Genomic DNA, 19,676 nt, shown 5'->3' with positions numbered 1-19,676 from the left:
GTGAAGGTGTAATTCAAAGTGATGCACCTCAAATGAATCACAGTGGCTGTGATAATCCTGTCCCTTCTTTTAATGTGAAGCTAAAAACAGGACAGATTGTAACTTTCATGAAAAGAGATACAAGTTTAACTTGTAAGGTTAAAGTACTCAGTAGACAGGGATGGGAATGAAGATTTACTAAATCAGCTGAAAATGTTTTAATCCTAAAACAACGATTTGCGAAGGGCCGTACTGCGGCCGCACCCGAGTGCACTCAGTGCACTCGCCTGCTAGGCGGGTCTGGGGGCATGCCCCCCCATAAAAATGTTTAAATCTATGTTAGTTTAGGATACATTTCCTGCTATTTTGAGTCAAAATCTAACAATATTCTCCTGACCAAAATTTCACATTTATTAGCAAATATTTTCATAAAAATGTATCATGTGATGAAATTTATGTATACAAGTTTACACATATATCAAATTCTTTCACACTTTTGGATTATTTGGAATTCTTTGCCTCTTACAGAGTAGAGATGTGCGGTTTGCGGTCTCATCTGCGGACGCGGGTCGGGAGGGTGACATGACGAAAAAATAGATTTTAAAATAGATTCGGGCTGGTGGCGCTTGAACCGTTCGGAAATATATATACATAGTTAAATGTTATGTTGAAGAGGTTCATTTAGCCTACTGACGTCTATTTATAAATGGTTAATTTATATAGGCTAGTAGGTAAAGTGTTGTACCTGACAACTCTTGATGGTACAATCCATATAACACGTCACAGACAACGTCACGCTAACATCACGTGACACCTCTGATGAAGACTGCAGAAGCAAGGTAGCAGAAACTTGTCAGGTACAACACTTTACCTTACTAGCCCATATAAATCAACCTTTTATAAATAGTTAAATGTTGTTACCCACATACGAAAAACGAACAGCACTCTTTGAAACGGTATGTGGGCATACTTTTATTTTGAAGTGTCTCATTTTGCCTGTCGACGGATGTAAGAAAGCTACTTCCGGGCATGGCCAACAGGTATTTGTTTGTCATTTGTTGGTATTTTACTTGGTAAAATGTTTGATCCACATGCTGCGCATGTTATCATTTTTACGTTTGTAACGTGCTTTATTTATTACAGTTTTCACGTTGAATTTGAAGGGAAAGGAAGCCTTCAAATAAATCAGTTCAAGAAAGCCATTGTGTCTGTGCTATTTGGAGGGAGTTACACTTTCTAACCTCACTAATGCCTTGCATCGTCTATATTAGATATATAACAACGGGCGGGCGGCGGGCGGTTGTGGCTTTGATAAAATGTTGGTTTGGGTGGATAGCGGTTGGATTACGACTTTAGTGATGCAGTTGCAGATTATATAATTGCTTATCCGCTAGGGGTGTAACGGTACACAAAAATTTCGGTTCAGTACGTATCTCGGTTCAGAGGTCACGGTTCGGTTCAACGAAATATAAATTTTTTGATAATTTATTTAACAAATTTGCTAAATCTTCCACCAAAAACATTTTTCTTAGTGGAATATTTTATGTGATGTAATCGGAAACTTGGATAGGTCAATAATTCACAATAACATTGATTTTGATTCAATATTATGTTTTGAGCAAGGACAGTTTGAAAGAAAAAGAAAACAGCTTTGTTTTATTAGTCAACGTTGCAACTTTTTCTAAATTACATTTAGCCTTTAAGCTTTTTTATTTCACTTTTGTTTATGTCTTTGTTTATTTTAATAGTATTTTTAGAACGTGTCGTGGGCCTTTAAAACATTAGCTGTGGGCCGCAAATGGCCTCCGGGGCACAGTTTTGACACCACTGCTATAGATAATAAAAAATTAAATCTGATAAATCTATGGTTAAAAAGCAGAGCCTGGCGAGGCATGCGCATTTATCATAACTCTCTGGCTCTCTCTGTCTTCCCCTCCCTCACGAATGTTGCTGCCGTGCAGCACTTTTTTTTCGTTTTTAACCCCTTCTTAACCCTGAACTTACATTGAAAATACACGCAACCCTTAACTTAAAATGCCGGACATTTGAGGCATTTAAGAAACTCCACCTGGACAGCTCCGCAAAGAGGACATATCCCGTGAAAAGAGGAGGTGTGGTCAGTCTATCATATATCTTGATCGCTGCTAGCATCCCGTGTGTTGTTGTTTTTTTGATTGATTGAAACTTTTATTAGTAGATTACACAGTACAGTACATATTCCGTACAATTGACAACTAAATGGTAACACCCCAATAAGTTTTTCAACTGATTTAAGTCGTGGTCTACGTTAATTTCTTCATGGTGCCTCGGTGTGCATTGTTAACACAACGTGCGGTGCGCTACTTAATATCTCCATGACGTTCGGTTCACCTCCGAACCGAAACCCCCGTACCGAAACGGTTCAAAACAAATACACGTACCGTATGTTACACCCCTACTATCAGCGCATCTCTAACGCAGAGACAAAAACAACCCTGGTGATGCCAAAATCGGCGGAATTCCGCGGATCCGCGGAAAATTCCCATCCCTGAGTAGATCACGTAAAGCCACGGGAACCTATGAAAACTAGTATAATGTGCGGCATATTGAGCCTGATGGCAGTACTGGACTGAAAGAGAAAGTTGACTTGTCATGTGTACACTATCTTAACACTGAGTCAGCTGTCAAGGAGGCTGATGTACTCATAACAAAAGCCATATCATTTGATGCAGCCAAACAGGCAGAGATAGAAAGCTGGAAAAACAATAATGTTTTTGAAGAGACTGAAAATACAGGCCAAATGTGTATCTCCACTATGTGGGTCTGTAGTCTCAAAGAAAGTGACACTGATATTGTACCCAAAGACAGACTTGTAGCAAGGGGTTTTGAAGAACTTAATTTAAAACATCTACAAAAGGATTCACCAACATGTGCTTCTGAATCTCTTAGGCCATTGCTCAGTGTAATTTGTCAAAATAATTGGAAAGTTCATTCTATCGATATCAAGTCTGCCTTTTTACAGGGTCTGGAGTTGTCGAGAGACAATTATGTCAATCCTCCCCCAGAAGCTGACTGTAAGGGGGTTCTTTGGAAACTGAAGAAATGTGTGTGTGGCTTTGCTGATGCATCTCTCTATTGGTACAACAAGGTGAAGGAAATCATGCTGAGTACAGGTGGTAAAGTGTCACAGGTAGACCCAGCAGTATTTTATTGGCGGAATGATGAAAACACAGTAACGGGTGGACTCGCATGTCATGTAGATCAGCGGTCCCCAAATCCCGGGCCACGGCCCGGTACCTGTCTGTGGATCGATTGGTACTGGGCCGCACAATAAATAATTACCTATTTCTGTTTTATTTATTATCTGAGCCCGAACGATATTTTATTTTGAAAAGTCTTTTATTTTGAAAAATGACCGGATTCTCTCGGTTAAATCTTGGTCAATTAAGCGCCAAAATTTAACCCAGCTAGACGTATTTGGAAAGTTTCTTTGTGAAGGGGAAAGGGCACAGTGAAGAGAGAGAAGAACAGCCTACGACTTCCAACAAAAAGAAAGCTTTTAACAGACAATACCAGGAGTCCTACTTGAAATATGGATTTATCACAACAGGTGATTCCCACGCACCAAGCCTGCTCTGCATAATATGCGGCGACCGGCTCTCAAACATTAGCGGGGATTTTGTGTGAGACTGACCCTACGCCTTCATTCCCCAAGCTGTGTTTTTAAAAGAGTTCGAGCGCTACTTCCCAACTTAAGAGGACCCACGAACTGCCAAGGAATGGATCTGTGACCCATTTGTCAACCAAACAGGTGAATCCAGCATGTCTGTGCAAGAAGAAGATCAACTGCAGGAGATTGCAAATGACGGTGGCCTTAAAAGTGTGTTTGAGACAATGTTCTGGAGTCATGGCAGAATACCCCGAGATCGCCACCACAGCACTGAAAACCCTGTTGCCCTTTCCGACATCCGATCCGTGTGAAGTGGGATTTTCTGCAGTGACAGCCACCAAAACAAAACAACGGAGGAGACTGGACATAAGCAACACACTGTGGGTGTCTTTGTCTCCCATTACCCCCAGTAAGGACTGTCTCCTTGCAGAGAAACAAGATCAGATCCCATTGATTTAGCATTACGGTGAGTTAAAGATTTCTTGCACTTTATATTATTTTTAAATGTTGTAACTGAAGAGGGAATTACCCTTGATGCTTTTGAAAGCATTGAGTGAAGGAAATCGGTTCTTACCTGAGTAGATTTTATTGTTTCAGATGTTTAAAAAGACATGTATTTGTTTTCAAGAAACATGTGCCATTTGATGTTTTTTTATTTTTAAATGATAGGGAGATTGTTAACATGTTTCTGCATATACTGGGTTAACGCATGCAAAGCGTTTGTGGGCGAGAAGTGGAGATTTACTTTTTCCGTTTTTTCCTCTGTGCAGTAGTTGATTAAAAGTTGTGAATTAAAATAAACGTGGCTTTTATTTACCTACACATAACAATAACAACATCTGCTGCCTTTCAGGTAAAAGTGCATGTACCTTCAAAATAAATTGATTGATGAATCTGTATCTGTACATGGTTAATGTGATATATTTTTGAGATTAACAACATGAGTTGACTAACTATTTTTGACAGCCATAGATATAAGCTATATGATATAAGGTATCCACTTAAAAAAAATTGTTATATTGCATAAGAAAATATAATCAAGCTGGCTCACAATTCTTTCTGTGACCAGCTCCTTGGTCTTCTTTAGGTAAAGATAATATGTCTTCTATTTGTTAAAATATTTGCAAAAATGTCTTCTTTGTGGTTTTTCAGTGCATTCATCTCTCTCATGTTGTTAAATTGAGTATCTCATGGAACATACTACTCGCCACCCTGCTGTCACGGGTGAGTGTTGACACACCCTTTTTAGTTAGGCTTCATACTTATAATGTTAAACTCTTCCTAGGTATCTGTTTATATTTTTAATTATTGCTATTACTACAACCATTATTCTCTCAATGTTGTTTTTGTTTAGTTATTATTACAACCATTATTCTCTCAATGTTGTTTTTATTTAGTTATTAATACATGACTTATATATTTATTTTTACGATACCATACCGTACCAACTTTATTTATAAAGCCCTTTAAAAACAACCACAGTTGTAAAACAAAGGGCTGTACACCACAAACAAGTAAACACACAGAAAAATACAGGCAATGGACAGGCTAAAATATATAATTTAAAACTGTGATAAAATACACACACAAATTATCTTAAGAGCAATTTGTCAGATAAAAGGCAGTTTAAAAAGTTAAAAACAGTTTAAACAGTTCAATGTCTCATACTGGGTTGAAAGCCAGTGAGTAAAAATTGGTTTTAAGAAGTGTCTCAAAAGTAGCCAAAGAAGGGGGCTGTCTCACATGAATAACATTCTATAATATATGTTTTATTTATATTCTATTTTTACATATATGTTAGAATATAATTTATACTATTTTTTTTAGAGGGGGTTAAATTTAGTTATTCTCCAATGTGGAGTTTTTTTCCCCTCTGAGTCCTTAGTGCCATGTGCCATGTTTTATTACTGTCAATAGAGGTGTGTGTGTTTTTTCTCTTTGTCTTTTCTTGGTGTAAATCACTTTGTGTTGTCACTTGGTTAGGAGTGAAAAGTGCTACGTATAAAAAAGTTTGATTGATTGATAATCCATCACATATTCAGTAGATTAGTTTACCCATACAGTAATCTAACTATCTATTTATGCGAGCTGTATTGATATATATATATATATATATATATATATATATATATAAACATATATATATATATATATATATATATATATATATATATATATACAGTATATAAAACAATATATATAGAAAATGTATACATATGAACATTTATATATAAAGATATACATATATATATACATACATATATATGTATATATGTATATATATATATATATATATATATATATATATATACATACATATATATATATATATATATATACATATATATACATATATATTTATGTTGTTGTGTAAAATATTAATTTCATTTATCTTTTTGTTTGTTTGTTTATATCTATTGTTTTTTTGTTTTAAAACAACCATCCATTTTCTACCGCGTATCCCTTTCGGGGTTGCGGGGGGTGCTGCAGCCTATCTCAGCTACAATCAGGCGGAAGGCGGGGTACACTTTAAACATGTTCAAAATAAGTATGTTCAATACAATAAAATACAGTGTTGCTGAGGCTTGAGCTAAAGGGACCCAATGAAGATTTTTTTAGAGCAAAAAATGAAGGACAAAAAAAGGGTAAATACATACCAGTCTTGCTCAAAGTTCTTCACATTGGCATCAAAGTAATCCCTACAGTACAAGGGGAACATTCAGTACCCACAAATTAGAAATTTGCACAATATCGGATGACATTAGTGACTAATGGTTTCAACAGTACACACTTGCAGTGTAATTCTTACCATTATACCTCTGGCGTTTCCATCTTGGCAGCGAGTACTTAGCTCCTTTGTAGGTGGGAGTCAGTCTAACGTCTTGTTATAAGGGGAAAACACGAGAATCAATAAGACTAAGTTTGTCAGCAGGACCATGCAAAAACTACTCAACAGAAAACAGTATATTTTGGTGCTGATGTGGGTAAATAAGCAAGGAATAAATACTGCAGGAGGATTTACTTTTAGAAAGGTTTAAACATGGAATCTTCCTTGGTCCCCTGGCTTCCTGACTCTCCTGCAACACTGACATTCTCTCCGATTGTTGTTCAGTCGCTTCCATTATGTCATCCTTGTTGTTGTCTCCCTCAGACAGCACGACGTGGTGATGGGCCCTAAAGCGTTCTGTGGCATTGAGTAGAACCCCGTGCATGTCACAGTTCTGATGGCAGGACGACAGGATTGACGCGAAAGTGCGACTGGTCACTCTCTCAAAAGGTAGCACACAAGCTGACAAAGAGATGCAAATATTTACTCTGCATCTTGGGTTTACATTAAAAGACTTACTGTACAAAATAGATGCTTTGATTGTTTTACCTGTACATCTTTCAATACAACGGGACTGTTCCTCCTCTGGTATTTCCTTTATTTGCATAGCATTGTCCTGTGACTCTGAAATTGCAAACATAACATTTGATAAATATTACAGTTAGCACATCTACCTCCAACCTCAAGAGTGTCTTACTTTTCCAATCACTGAATAAAAATGATTCTCCCACATTTTGTTCTTGAGGCTCTGGAGGTTTCAATGGGTGACTAAAACAAAAGAAGACAACAAACTGAATGAATGTCACTTTCTGTCAGTGTAAATCTAACAATAGCTTGTTGAGGTAAATGATGTGTCCAGACTCATAACCTGTCTGTGTCTGCATCTCTGTCTCCCGCAAGAGGAAGTATGATGGATCCGGTGCCTTTGCACACTAGGCACTGAACTTTCCCTTTGCTTGTTCCCGCCTTTTCTTTGTGACTCCTTTCACCTAACTGTGCACTCTTCATTTGAATGTCTTCTTCCTCTTCGGTCTTGATAGCATTATTGGCGTCCAGCATTTTAGAAAAAGTGGGGACCATCCGTGTAGAATAGTCGACTTCCGCCAAACGTGAGGCCAGAGGAAGAGAAAGATGGCCAATCGCTTCTTTTGTGTCATCTCCCTGCTTTAGTCTCTCAGCAGACATTCCCAAGGACATGGCTTCATGGATAGACAAACAGAGTCACAGATTTATTAATAACAATATGACTATTGGACTATAACTATGACAACTCTTAACTTACTGGCCTGTTTGCAGGTTTCCAGTATAAATGTTGCAGCCTTCCTTTCCGCCTCACTGGTTGCTTCAGCGAGTAGCGTGATAATGAGTGGCAGGCCTCCACACTGCACCAGCTGACACTGGTGCTCCTCTGTGAACAAGCCAAGAAGAACACAAAATAATGCTTTTTGTACTACACTTGAAAAGGCGGTGAAAACTATAGAAGATGCTTCATCAACTTAAAAGGGATTAATTTAGCCTTTTCTAACTTACAAATGTGAGAAACCCATGTCAAACAATGCAAAAAGAGTTAACACATCATGCCTCTGTTCACGGAGCATTGCATACTGGCTACGTTATGACATCACAGTGGAAATTGTTTTGACATTAAGTAAAGCACTCAGCTTTACTTTTTCAGGCTAAGAGACACACACAAAAAAATAGGATTAAGTATTATTTTATATAATCTTGACATGCACATTATAACGCAGACTTGCAACATCCAGTGACATTAATGCTGCTAAAAGCAGCTTTATTAATGCAGAGGCTGAATCGATCGGAGAGTATGCAGGTGTACCTAATGTTGTGACCGGGTAAATCTACCTGTAAATATTATTGAATTATTAATCTGACTCTTGATTTTAATCGTATGTATTAATCATACCTAACCTAATTAAAGTCCATAAAAGGGACAAGCGGTAGAAAATGGATGGATGGATGGAACCTTGTCAAATGATATGAAACTATGAGTTAATCACAAAGATCATTATTTATTTAACACATAAACTTTAGGCTTAGGTCTCGCTGATTAGAAAAATAAGTATTAATCAAATATAATACATAATAAGAGATTTATAAATAACTTTTTTTTTTACATACAATTATGTTGCACTTAAATAAATAAATACAATTAATAAAGAATAGGTTTCTTCACTAAACATAGAATAAGGTGGAAGGAAACAAACGTCGACATCAATGAACATCCGACAGAATTTGTTGAAAGGACTAGTTGGTACAATTCCTGGGAACTCTGAATGGCAGGGGCGTCCTCCTCCCTGAGCCAGACTTGCACCTGACCGCATACCTAAAAGAGGTGAGTTGACACTGCTGGGAGGCTTTTCCACCAATAGGACACATCTTCAGTTGTGTGCCCCAGCGTCACGGGGTGTTTTGGCCCGGCTTACCACAAGACACCCTCTGCCGAGGAAGGGCCCACCCCAGGGTGATCAAATCCCTGGGTGTGTGCGTCCCATTAGGTGTTAGCCTTTCACAGCCCAGCTGGTGTCACTCCTCCTCAACCACAACCAATGGCTCGTCCTCTCTGCTGTGTTGGCTAGCTCTTTAATGGCTTGTCTGTAAGCCTTCCACCTGACTCCAACCTCCCTAAGAAACTTTGCTGTTGTGCTAGCTACAAAGCCCCTACACCCCACCTCCACTGGGCGCACCCTTACCCTCCAGCCTCTGTCCTCTGCCTCAGCTGCAAGGTTGGAGTACCGCAGCTTCTTGCGTTCATACGCTTCTTCTATGGCATCCTCCCACGGAACTGTCAGTTCAATGATATAGACAGTCTGGCAGGTTTCAGACCATAGAACAAGGTCTGGATGGAGGGTGGTCGTTGCGATCGCCGGGGGGAAAATGAGCCCCTGATCTAAGTCGACTCGCATCTGCCAGTCCCTGGCTGCATTCAATGGGCTTAAATCAAGATTTGAAGGTCTCGTCTTCAGCTTTTCCCCCTCCCGAACAAACGCTAGTAGGTGCTGGCACACATCTTGGTTGTTGATGGGTTGGGTGTTGATGGATGTCCTCCTGCACTCAAGTTTGTCAGCTAGACATCTGAGGACCTGGTTATGTCTCCATGTATATCTGCCTTGAGTGAGGCTGGTTCTACAGCCAACCATTATGTGCTTGAGTGTTGCTGGGGTTGTACACAAGGGACAGGATGGATCATTTCCAAACCATTGTTGGAGGTTTATGGGAGATGGTAGCACACCATATGTTGCTCGAACGATGAAAGTCAGCCTGTTGGATTCCATGCCCCAAAGTTCGCTCCACGTGAGTTTCTTCTTTTCAACACCCTCCCACCTTGTCCAGCGGCTCTGTTTGGCTTGTGTTGCGGCTTTGGAACGTCTGGCTGTTTCCTCCTGACGACGCACTTCCTCTACAACCATAGTTCGACGTTCGGTTGCAGATGCCATTTGCCAGAGAGGAGTTACGGTTCCAAGGCCAAAGCCTCCTCTGCCTTGTTGGACATGGCCTACTACGTTGCGATGGAGCAAAGCTGATTTGGCCTGTAGCACAGCTGTGACTGGGGTCCACTTCCGCCCTGTTACGAGGCAAGGAGCGGCGGCTCTCACTACAGGGTCCCGGGAGTCAGTGAGGGACATCTCCAGCCTCACCTTGGCACACTTGAACTCTTCGACCAGACTAGAGATTGGCAGCGACAGGGCTCCGTCGCTGTAGAGTCCAACGCTGCTGAAGCACTTTGGAAGTCCGAGCCACTTCCTTACATGAGAGTTAACTAGCCTTTCCAAGCGTGCCCAAGAGTAGCATGGCTTATTGAGACCTCATACATAGTTAATGGCTACCGGAGTCTGGGTAGCAACCCAAACTGGAGGCACCAGAGCTTCAGTTTCCCTGGTAGTGCAGTGCTACTAATCTGCCTGAGGCCGTTAGCCGTGTCCTGTCGCAGTTGTTCAAGTTGCTGGGTGTCGCTGAGATCTGCATTATACCATCTTCCGAGGCTCTTGATGAGCTTCTCTAGGAGTGTTGGAATTGGTTTCTCGCTGATGTGGAAAAGCTCACCTGTCAGTTGGCCTTTTATGATGGAGATGCTGCGTGACTTGCTTGGCTTGAACTCCATCCGTGCCCATTGAATGTTTTCCTGGAGTTTCTGCAGCAAGCGTCTGGTGCATGGTTTTGTTGTTGAAATGACGGTCATGTCATCCATAAAGGCTCTAATTGGCGGAAGACTTAGGCCACTCTTGGTCCTCTCACCTCCCACTATCCACTGGGATTACCGAATGACCAGCTCCATTGCCATGACAAATGCCAGAGGGGAAACTATGCAGCCCGCCATGATGCCAATTTTCAGATGCTTCCAGGAGGTGGTGTTGCCCTCAACTGTTATGCAGAACTGGAGATCCTGAAAGTAACTCTTGACCAGTTCAGTGACTTGGTTAGGTACACCAAAGAAATTGAAGGCCGTCCACAAGATCGTATGAAGGACTGAGCCAAAAGCGTTGCCATAAGGTGTTAGCCTTTCGCACCCCAGCTCGTGTCACTCCTCCTCAACCACAACCAATGGCTCGTCCTCTCTGCTGTGTTGGCTAGCTCTTTAATGGCTTGTCTGTAAGCCTGCCCCCTGACTCCAACCTCCCTAAGAAACTTTGCTGTTGTGCTAGGTACAAAGCCCTTACACCCCACCTCTACTGGGTGCACCCTTACTCTCCAGCCTCTGTCCTCTGCCTCAGCAGCAAGGTTGGAGTACCGCAGCTTCTTGCGTTCATACTCTTCTTCTATGGCATCCCCCCACGGAACTGTCAGTTCAATGATATAGACAGTCTGGCAGGCTTCAGACCATAGGACGAGGTCTGGATGGAGGGTGGAAAATGAGCCTCTGATCTAAGTCGACTCGCATCTGCCAGTCCCTGGCTGCATTCAATGGGCTTAAATCAGGATTTGAAGGTCTCGTCTTCAGCTTTTCCCCCTCCCGAACAACCGCTGGTAGGTGTCGGCACACATCTTGGTTGTTGATGGGATGGGCGTTGATGGATGTCCTCCTGCACTCAAGTTTGTCAGCTAGACATCTGAGGACTTGGTTATGTCTCAAGGTATATCTGCTTTGAGTGAGGCTGGTTCTACAGCCAACCACTATGTGCTTGAGTGTTGCTGGGGTTGTACACAAGGGACAGGATGGATCCTTTCCAAAACAAGAGAGCGCGCAAGTTGAGGAAACGGAGGAAAATTGGAGTGTCAAATGTAAAATCTACATCAAATTAAAGACATCAAAGAACTGGACAAATACTGAAGATGACATCATTTCAACTCCAAGGACATAGAAAACATAACTCAAACAGACTTGCTGCAGCTGCATTTCATTTACTGACCATCACCAGTAAGCTATTACTTCTATTACTATCTATATCCATGAATTAATTAGGAACAGTACGGACATGAATTAAATAAGGCTACAGACTGGAGTTGAGGTATTTAAAACAGTAGCGGTAGGAAACACAGCACAGTCACTTTCAACATGAAAGATGGTACTTTTGGTTTGTTTATTCGGTTTCTCAGTCATTATTTACTATTTTGGTTTGGTCCTTGATGCCACTGAACACTAGATTGCTGATTCCTTCTTGTTTGCTGAGAGGAACGACCAGGTACTCCTCTCACATATTTCTATAAACAGTTCTGTCAGCTGTTTACTACACTGTTCACTCCTTGAGGGTTCGCTCGAGTTTGTGTCACCCCCTTGTTTATTTAGCTCTTTGCGCTGCTCTATTGTATTTTTTTTTTTTTTTGTATCTTGCTACTTTTGATGATTTATTATGTAAGACTTGATTGATCGTACGCACATGTCATTAATAAAATTAATTGGTTATCGCCATTTAGGGTCTGTAGCCCTAAAGGGAATATAAAGGTAATGGGACCATTCGGTAGTGGTGCAGCAAACACATTGCTGGAGAAGCATTATAAGCACAAACAAAAGAAAACGGAAGAAAATATGTATGCTTTTCCATCCCCTGAAGGCTGGTAACATTCTGTAAACCTTAAAATACATTTTCTTCTGTCACAAACCCCACACATGCAGATTAAACAAATCAGGACTTGAACAATTTTGATCTTTATATGTATGTTGTGCACCCCTTCAGGCTAAATTGGGGCCCAAAGCAGACTTTCATTTGGATTACAATTTGTTCACTTTTAATTTTTCTGTAAAACAATTGTTATACTTTTTCAAGCAACAATTTTTTTTGTACTGAAACAAAATCATGGGGAAATAAATTGTTCAATTATTACTTTTTATAACACCATTAAAATATAAATATTTAAAGATAATGATGCCACTATTTAGTCCTGGATTTGAACCCAGTATCTCTGAAAAAGGATCAATGCTCTGCACCACAAGAAGAACAGTAATTCTAAGGAGAAATCTGTCATTACATTCTAATCTGTGACAAAGCAGAACGTGGACAGGAATATGTTGGCGGGAAAAAGCGCGCTCTGTCTTTTATTGACATTTCAAATGCGCTTCTTCATGTAAAACAGGGCACTCTACAGATCGAGGTGTGTTTCCATGACCTATTCTTTATAGCATTAAAGAGGGCCTCTCATGCAAAACCAACTTTTTTTACCTTTTGGTATTTGGGAGCAGCATAAGTCCCCAATATTTGAACTCAAACCATGTAGCTAGTGTAGCTGTACCATGTATTTGGGAGCAGTATAAGTCCCCAATATTTGAACTCAAACCATGTAGCTAGTGTAGCTGTACCATGTGTACATGGTATCACGCTTGTTTCGCATGCCGGCGACCTATGTTCGAGCCCCAGAAGGAAGAGAAATAGTTGGGTCTGAATCACGTGGGTTACAGAGGCATTGTGGCGATATTTAAAAAACAATGTTGCCTTCATTAATACTTTCTCCAAATGAGCCATTTTCAATTTGCCCTAATTTTTAAGTTTTTCCCAATTGTGACATCAAAGCATATCTCCATATATGGTAGAGATTTAACCAAAGATCCTTGCGCCAGTTCGCCATTGTAATCCTAAACTGTAGCCAATAAGCTTGTTTCCCCCTCTATCCTCTTGTTGTGGGGCAGATTGGCTCGTACATGCACATGCATTCTGCGCTGTTGCCATTTCCATTATAAAGTAGCGTATAGTACAAACTTATATCCGTCAGTAGACTCCATATTGAATCGCTAAAAACAGCAACTTGGCTGAGGGGAAAAAACGCTGTTGAAATGGAGGCACGTAAGTAAGATTGCCACAGAACTGCTTATCCAGACGAGACGGTCAGAAAGCGGCTTGTAGATGGTCTGTCAAACATAATCTTTGAAAATGTTGACAAAAGAACCACCATTATATGTTATGCAGAACACAAAGAAGTGTTTTAAATCTAGAAAATATTCATAACAACGAAAAAATATTTGGAGAAAATAAAAAGTATAAATGGAATCACTCTCCTATCGCTCATATACTGACATTAGCCTTGGTGTTGGCGCCACCAATTTATGGATCGATCCAACTTCTCATCTTGTACTCTTAGCTGTGACAATGGTGTAAACACCAACAGCCGCTAGTAATAGTCTAGACCAGGGGTGGGCAAACTTTTTGGCTCAGGGGCCACATTGGCTTTTAAAATTTGACAAACGGGCTGAATAGAGCACATGATGCATATCAAACTGTTGGAACTAAGAGCAGACTTCTCAAACATGGGCTATCCAACTATAATACATATTTTGTCAACAATATTATATTAGATCAGCGTGGCTGGGATGGTAGAGCGGCTGTGCCAGAAAACTGAGGGTTGCAAGTTCGATTTCAACTTTCGCCATCCTAATTATGGCCTTTGTGCCTTGGACAAGACACTTTACCCACTTTTCTCCCTGTGGTACTGGTGTATGAATGTGCAGGACTATGTTGAAAAAGAGATTCGTAATCTCAATGGGACATTCCTGGTTTTACATAAAGGTTTAAAAAATTAAAAATGATATGAAAAGAACATCAAAGAAACCTAAAAATTGTTTTACAGGGTTAACACTTAGATTTTCTATTAGTGGCAGCATTGTTGATGATCACCACATTTTGCGAGTGCGTCAAAGTCTAGTGTCAGTTCTGATTTTAGAACCGATTTTTGCTTAGTTCGGTTCTAATATTTGGCGGGCCGGAGTAAAAAGCCCGATACTGGCCCACAGGCTGTAGTTTGCCCATCCCTGGTCTAGACTCTTAATAATGTACTTGTTAATTTCCTTTTAATAGATGCTTACTTTCTGCTGGAGCGCGGTTCTATCTGCACTTCTTTTAAGTTTACCAAGCAATTTAGTTTACTAAGCAATTATTTGTACTGTTGTTTCTAGCTATCTTAAATAATAGCATGCCTGTTCCAATGTGTATCATGTTAAACCTCGTCTCTTGATAATGATACTTAAGATATAATGAAATACAGTTTATTTGCCGTAATTGAGGTCATTATTATTAACTTAGGGGAGTGGCTCCACACTGTTTAAGGAGCTACACAATCAGATGCAAGCTTAACTGAAAAAAAAAGATATATATATATATATATTTATATATAGATAGATAGACAGATAGATGGAAGGATAGATAGATAGACAGATAGATAGATAGATAGATAGATAGATAGATAGATAGATAGATAGATAGATAGATAGATAGATAGATAGATAGATAGATAGATAGATAGATAGTACTTTATTGATTTCTTCAGGAACATTTTAATATATTATATATCTATAATAATATAGATATAAAATAATTTATTAAAGTTTGGATAATATATGTCCGTCATATATAATATATATATATAAAAATATATATATATATATATATATATAAAAATATATATATATTTATACATACCGTATTTTTCAGACTATAAGTCTCAGTTTTTTTCATAGTTTGGCCAGGGTTGCCCCCCGTGACCCCAAAGGGAATAAGAGGTAAAAAATGGATGGATGGATGGATGGATGGCTAGGGTTGTGATTTATACTCAGGAGCGACTTAAGTTTGAAATTATTAAAACATTACCATAAAAGATAAAATATTATTATTTAGCTCATTCACGTAACAGATTTAGCGATTAGAAGTGACAGATTGTTTGGTAAACGTATAGCATGTTCTATATGTTATAGTTATTTGAATGACTCCTACCATAAAATGTTACGTGAACATACCAAGCAGGTTATTTATGCGTCATATAACATACACTTATTCAGCCTGTTGTTCACTGTTCTTTTTTTATTTTAAATTGCCTTTCAAATTTCTATTCTTGGTGTTGGGTTTTATCAAATAAATGTGTGTATGTATATATATATATATATATATATATATAGTCTATATATAGTACGGACCAAAATTTTGGACACACCTTGTCATTCACAACACAACTGATGGTCCAACCCCATTGATAAAGCAGGATATTTCACTAATGTACCCTGATAAGGCACACCTGTGAAATGAAAACCATTTCAGGTGACTACCTCTTGAAGCTCATCGAGAGAATGCCAAGAGTGTTCAAAACAGTAATTAGAGCAAAGGGTGGCTATTTTGAAGAAACTAGAATATAAAACATGTTTTCAGTTATTTCACCTTTTTTGTTAAGTACATAACACCACATGTGTTCATTCATAGTTTTGATGCCTTCAGTGACAATCTACAATGTAAATAGTCATGAATATAAAGAAAACGCATTGAGTGAGAAGGTGTGTCCAAACTCTTGAGCTGTACTGTATATATACATGTATAACATATACCGTATATGTATATTTATTTATTTATTTTCCTAAATACAATTATTTACTAAATACAGAGTGGTTTGGCGTTTGGCATTAATCGGCAATGGCGATCATCTACTTTTTCAAGAAAATCGGCCGATATATTGGCACATCTCTACTTATAAGACGTAAAATGTCCCTTATATATGTACCCCGCATTACACGCCTACGTCAGTGAACATATATGTCAGATTTTCCAACCAGAGGCCTGCGTGCAGTGGCCCATCATGATGAGCACTGTAAGCCCGTCCTCGCTGTCCAAGTTTGGGTTAGCCAGCAGGGAGAAGAGATGACACACTACACCGTACTTTGCCAACTCTGAAGCCAGTGCTGCTGCAAGGAAAAAATGACCATTGAGACACTTTTATTGAAAAAAGTTGTGTGTGTGTGTGTGTGTGTGTGTGTGTGTGTGTGTGTGTGTGTGTGCAAAAGATAAATCCTTACAGTTATCAGCAACACAAGCTGACAAGGTCTTGGTTATCGTTACTGAACGGTGGAAAGACGAAGCGCTTGTTTCGGATTCAGAGGTCAGGCGTATCAGTGTACAAATGAGAGTTTCCAAAACTCCAGAAGCAGCAAAATGCTCCTGAACAAATACTGTAAATACAGAGGACACACTACGTGTTAAATAGGGCTTTTATTTGAGCGCTACCATAAAATAACCTTTTTTACTTACTATTGTTGGCAACTGTCATTGCAATGAAAGAGCAAAGGTGTTGAAAGACTTCACCGCTAGGCAGGGGAACCTGATGAAGCCACTTTTTTATTTCGGGAAAGGACGCCACGCAAATACGCTGACCCGCCTCTGGAATTTGTGTGAAATGCAAAACAAAGTAAAAAACTGTAACTCCACATTGGAAATAAGAGCGCTTTTCAGTTAAGCATTACGACAATATTTATGTTCTAGGAGTGTAGCCGTACATTTATTCCGTTGATAAAGTCTATTGTTATAAACACTTCGCTTCACAGTAAAATACTTAAAGGCCTACTGAAACCCACTACTACCCACCACGCAGTCTGATAGTTTATACATCAATGATGAAATATTAACATTGCAACACATGCCAATACAGCCTTTTTAGTTTACTAAATTACAATTTTGAATTTACCGGGAGTTTCGTCTTGGAAACGTTGTGTAATGATGACGTGTACGCAGGACGTCACGCGTTTTTAGGAAATATGAGCGCTACGCACACACACAGCTAAATGTCGTCTGCTTTAACGCATAATTACACAGTACTTAGGAGATCTGTGTTGCTGAATCTTTTGCAATTTGTTCAATTAATATTGGAGAAGTCACAGTAGAAAGATGGAGTTGGGAAGCTTTAGCCTTTAGCCACACAAACGCACGGTGATTCCTTGTTTAAAATTCCCTGAGCTGAAACTTTACTATGGATCAGAGCGGTCAAGCTGACATGGATCCCAACCGAATATCAACCATCAGGTTTCGGTGAGAAAATTGTGGTTAAAAAGTCGCCACTTACCGGATATCAGCTGAGCTTGTGTCGTCCATACAGCTGCCGTCGACACCCGTGAGACACTACGCGTCAAGACACCCGTGGACAAACCCCTCCGATTATCAGGTAATATTAAACTCACTAAAACACTAGCAACACAATAGAAAGATAAGGGATTTCCCAGAATTAGCCTAGTAAATGTGTTTAAAAACATCGGAATACGTCCCACTGCTATCGCGTTTTTTTTTTTAACTCGTTTTTTTTCTTCTAGTCCGTCGCTATCAATATCCTCAAGCACGAATCTTTCATCCTCGCTCAAATTAATGGGGAAATTGTCGTTTTCTCGGTCCGAATAACTGTTTTTGTTGGAGGCTCCCATAAAAATGAATGTGAATATGTGAGGAGCCCCCACACTTGCGACGTCATCATCTCCGACTTCCGGTAAAAGCGAGGCTTTTTCAGGAAGTACCAAAAGTGGCAAACTTTATTGTCGATTTTCTCTACTAAATCCTTTCAGCAAAAATATGGCAATATCGCGAAATGATCAAGTATGACACATAGAATGGACCTGCTATTCCTGTTTGAAAAATAAAATCTCATTTCAGTAGGTCTTTAAAAGGACAAATAAATACAAGTGGATATAATGAAAGTAGTGTGCCGACTGGCGTTGTTCAGTTAAAGGCCTACTGAAATGAGATTTTCTTATTTAAACGAGGATAGCAGGTCCGTTCTATGTGTCATACTTGATCATTTCGCGATATTGCCATATTTTTGCTGAAAGGATTTAGTAGAGAACATCCACAATAAAGTTTGCAACTTTTGGTCACTAATAAAAAAGCCTTGCCTGTACCGGAAGTAGCAGACGATGTGCTTATGACGTCACAGGTTGTAGGGCTCCTCACATCCTCACATTGTTTGCAATCATAGCCACCAGCAGCGAGAGCGATTCGGACCGAGAAAGTGACGATTTCCCCATTCATTTGAGCGAGAACGAAAGTTTCGTGGATGAGGATAGTGAGAGTGAAAGACTAGGAAATTTAAAAAAAAATAATAAAAAAAAAAGGCGAGGGCAGTGGGAGCGATTCAGATGTTATTAGACACATTTACTAGGATAATTCTGGAAAATCCCTTACTTGCTTATTGTGTTACTAGTGTTTTAGTGAGATTATATGGTACCCGAAAGTCGGAGGGGTGTGGCCATGGGTGTGGTGACCGCCAGTGTCTCTGGTGGGAGGAGGTAAGAGAGTCCGCAGCTGCAGGAGGACGCAAACTCCGCTCATTACTACGGTAAGAACCGACTTATTACCACAATTTTCTCACCGAAACCTGTCGGTTGACATGTGGTTGGGAACCATGTTCGCTTGACCGCTCTGTTCCATAGTAAAGCTTCACTTTCGGGAACGTAAACAAGGAAACACCGGCTGTGTTTGTGTTGCTAAAGGCGGCCACAATACACCGCTTCCCAACTACATCTTTCTTCTTTGACTTATCCATTATTAATTGAACAAATTGCAAAAAATTCAGCAACACAGATGTCCAGAATACTGTGTAATTATGCGATTAAAGCGGACGACTTTTAGCCGTGAGCGGTGCTGGAAGAACATGTCCGTTATAACCGGTGACGTCACGGGTCATCATTCCGCGATGTTTTCAACAGGATACTTCGCGGGAAATTTAAAATTGCAATTTAGTAAACTAAACCGGCCGTATTGGCATGTTAGATTAGATAGTACTTTATTTATTTTATGTGTTGCAATGTTAAGATTTCATCATTGATATATAAACTATCAGACTGCGTGGTTGGTAGTAGTGGGTTTCAGTAGGCCTTTAAGATTGAGAACAACGCTACACTGGCACTTTAGTAAATAAGGAGCTTTAATTTACTAAAAATTAAATAGTAATTCACCCTATTTAGACTGATGCTGCTGCATTTGCACTTTCCTCAAAAGAAATGTTTTAAACTAGGAGAGTACAACGTGCGTCCGGAGGTCC

General features: G+C 39.6%; 1 protein-coding gene across 2 annotated transcripts in view; it reads right to left on the bottom strand.

Annotated features, from left to right (window-relative positions):
* Positions 1 to 19,676, bottom strand: part of terb1 (telomere repeat binding bouquet formation protein 1) — a 36,162-nt gene that overhangs the window by 7,207 nt on the left and 9,279 nt on the right. The window contains exons 7-16 of one of the 2 annotated variants that reach the window (XM_061894831.1): positions 16,904 to 17,032; positions 16,672 to 16,824; positions 16,429 to 16,560; positions 7,738 to 7,863; positions 7,324 to 7,654; positions 7,153 to 7,223; positions 7,005 to 7,079; positions 6,651 to 6,917; positions 6,438 to 6,509; positions 6,286 to 6,327 (exon numbers count right to left, since the gene is read on the bottom strand). In XM_061894831.1, coding sequence (XP_061750815.1) covers positions 6,305 to 6,327; positions 6,438 to 6,509; positions 6,651 to 6,917; positions 7,005 to 7,079; positions 7,153 to 7,223; positions 7,324 to 7,654; positions 7,738 to 7,863; positions 16,429 to 16,560; positions 16,672 to 16,824; positions 16,904 to 17,032 — 1,379 coding nt within the window. In that variant the 3' untranslated portion in view covers positions 6,286 to 6,304. The remainder of the gene's footprint in view (positions 1 to 6,285; positions 6,328 to 6,437; positions 6,510 to 6,650; positions 6,918 to 7,004; positions 7,080 to 7,152; positions 7,224 to 7,323; positions 7,655 to 7,737; positions 7,864 to 16,428; positions 16,561 to 16,671; positions 16,825 to 16,903; positions 17,033 to 19,676) is intronic. The other variant, XM_061894832.1, reaches the window with a different exon arrangement.

Source organism: Nerophis ophidion, linkage group LG03 (genome assembly GCF_033978795.1).
Source record: "Nerophis ophidion isolate RoL-2023_Sa linkage group LG03, RoL_Noph_v1.0, whole genome shotgun sequence".
Taxonomy (NCBI): domain Eukaryota; kingdom Metazoa; phylum Chordata; class Actinopteri; order Syngnathiformes; family Syngnathidae; genus Nerophis; species Nerophis ophidion.
This window is presented reverse-complemented; position numbering and strand designations above follow the sequence as displayed.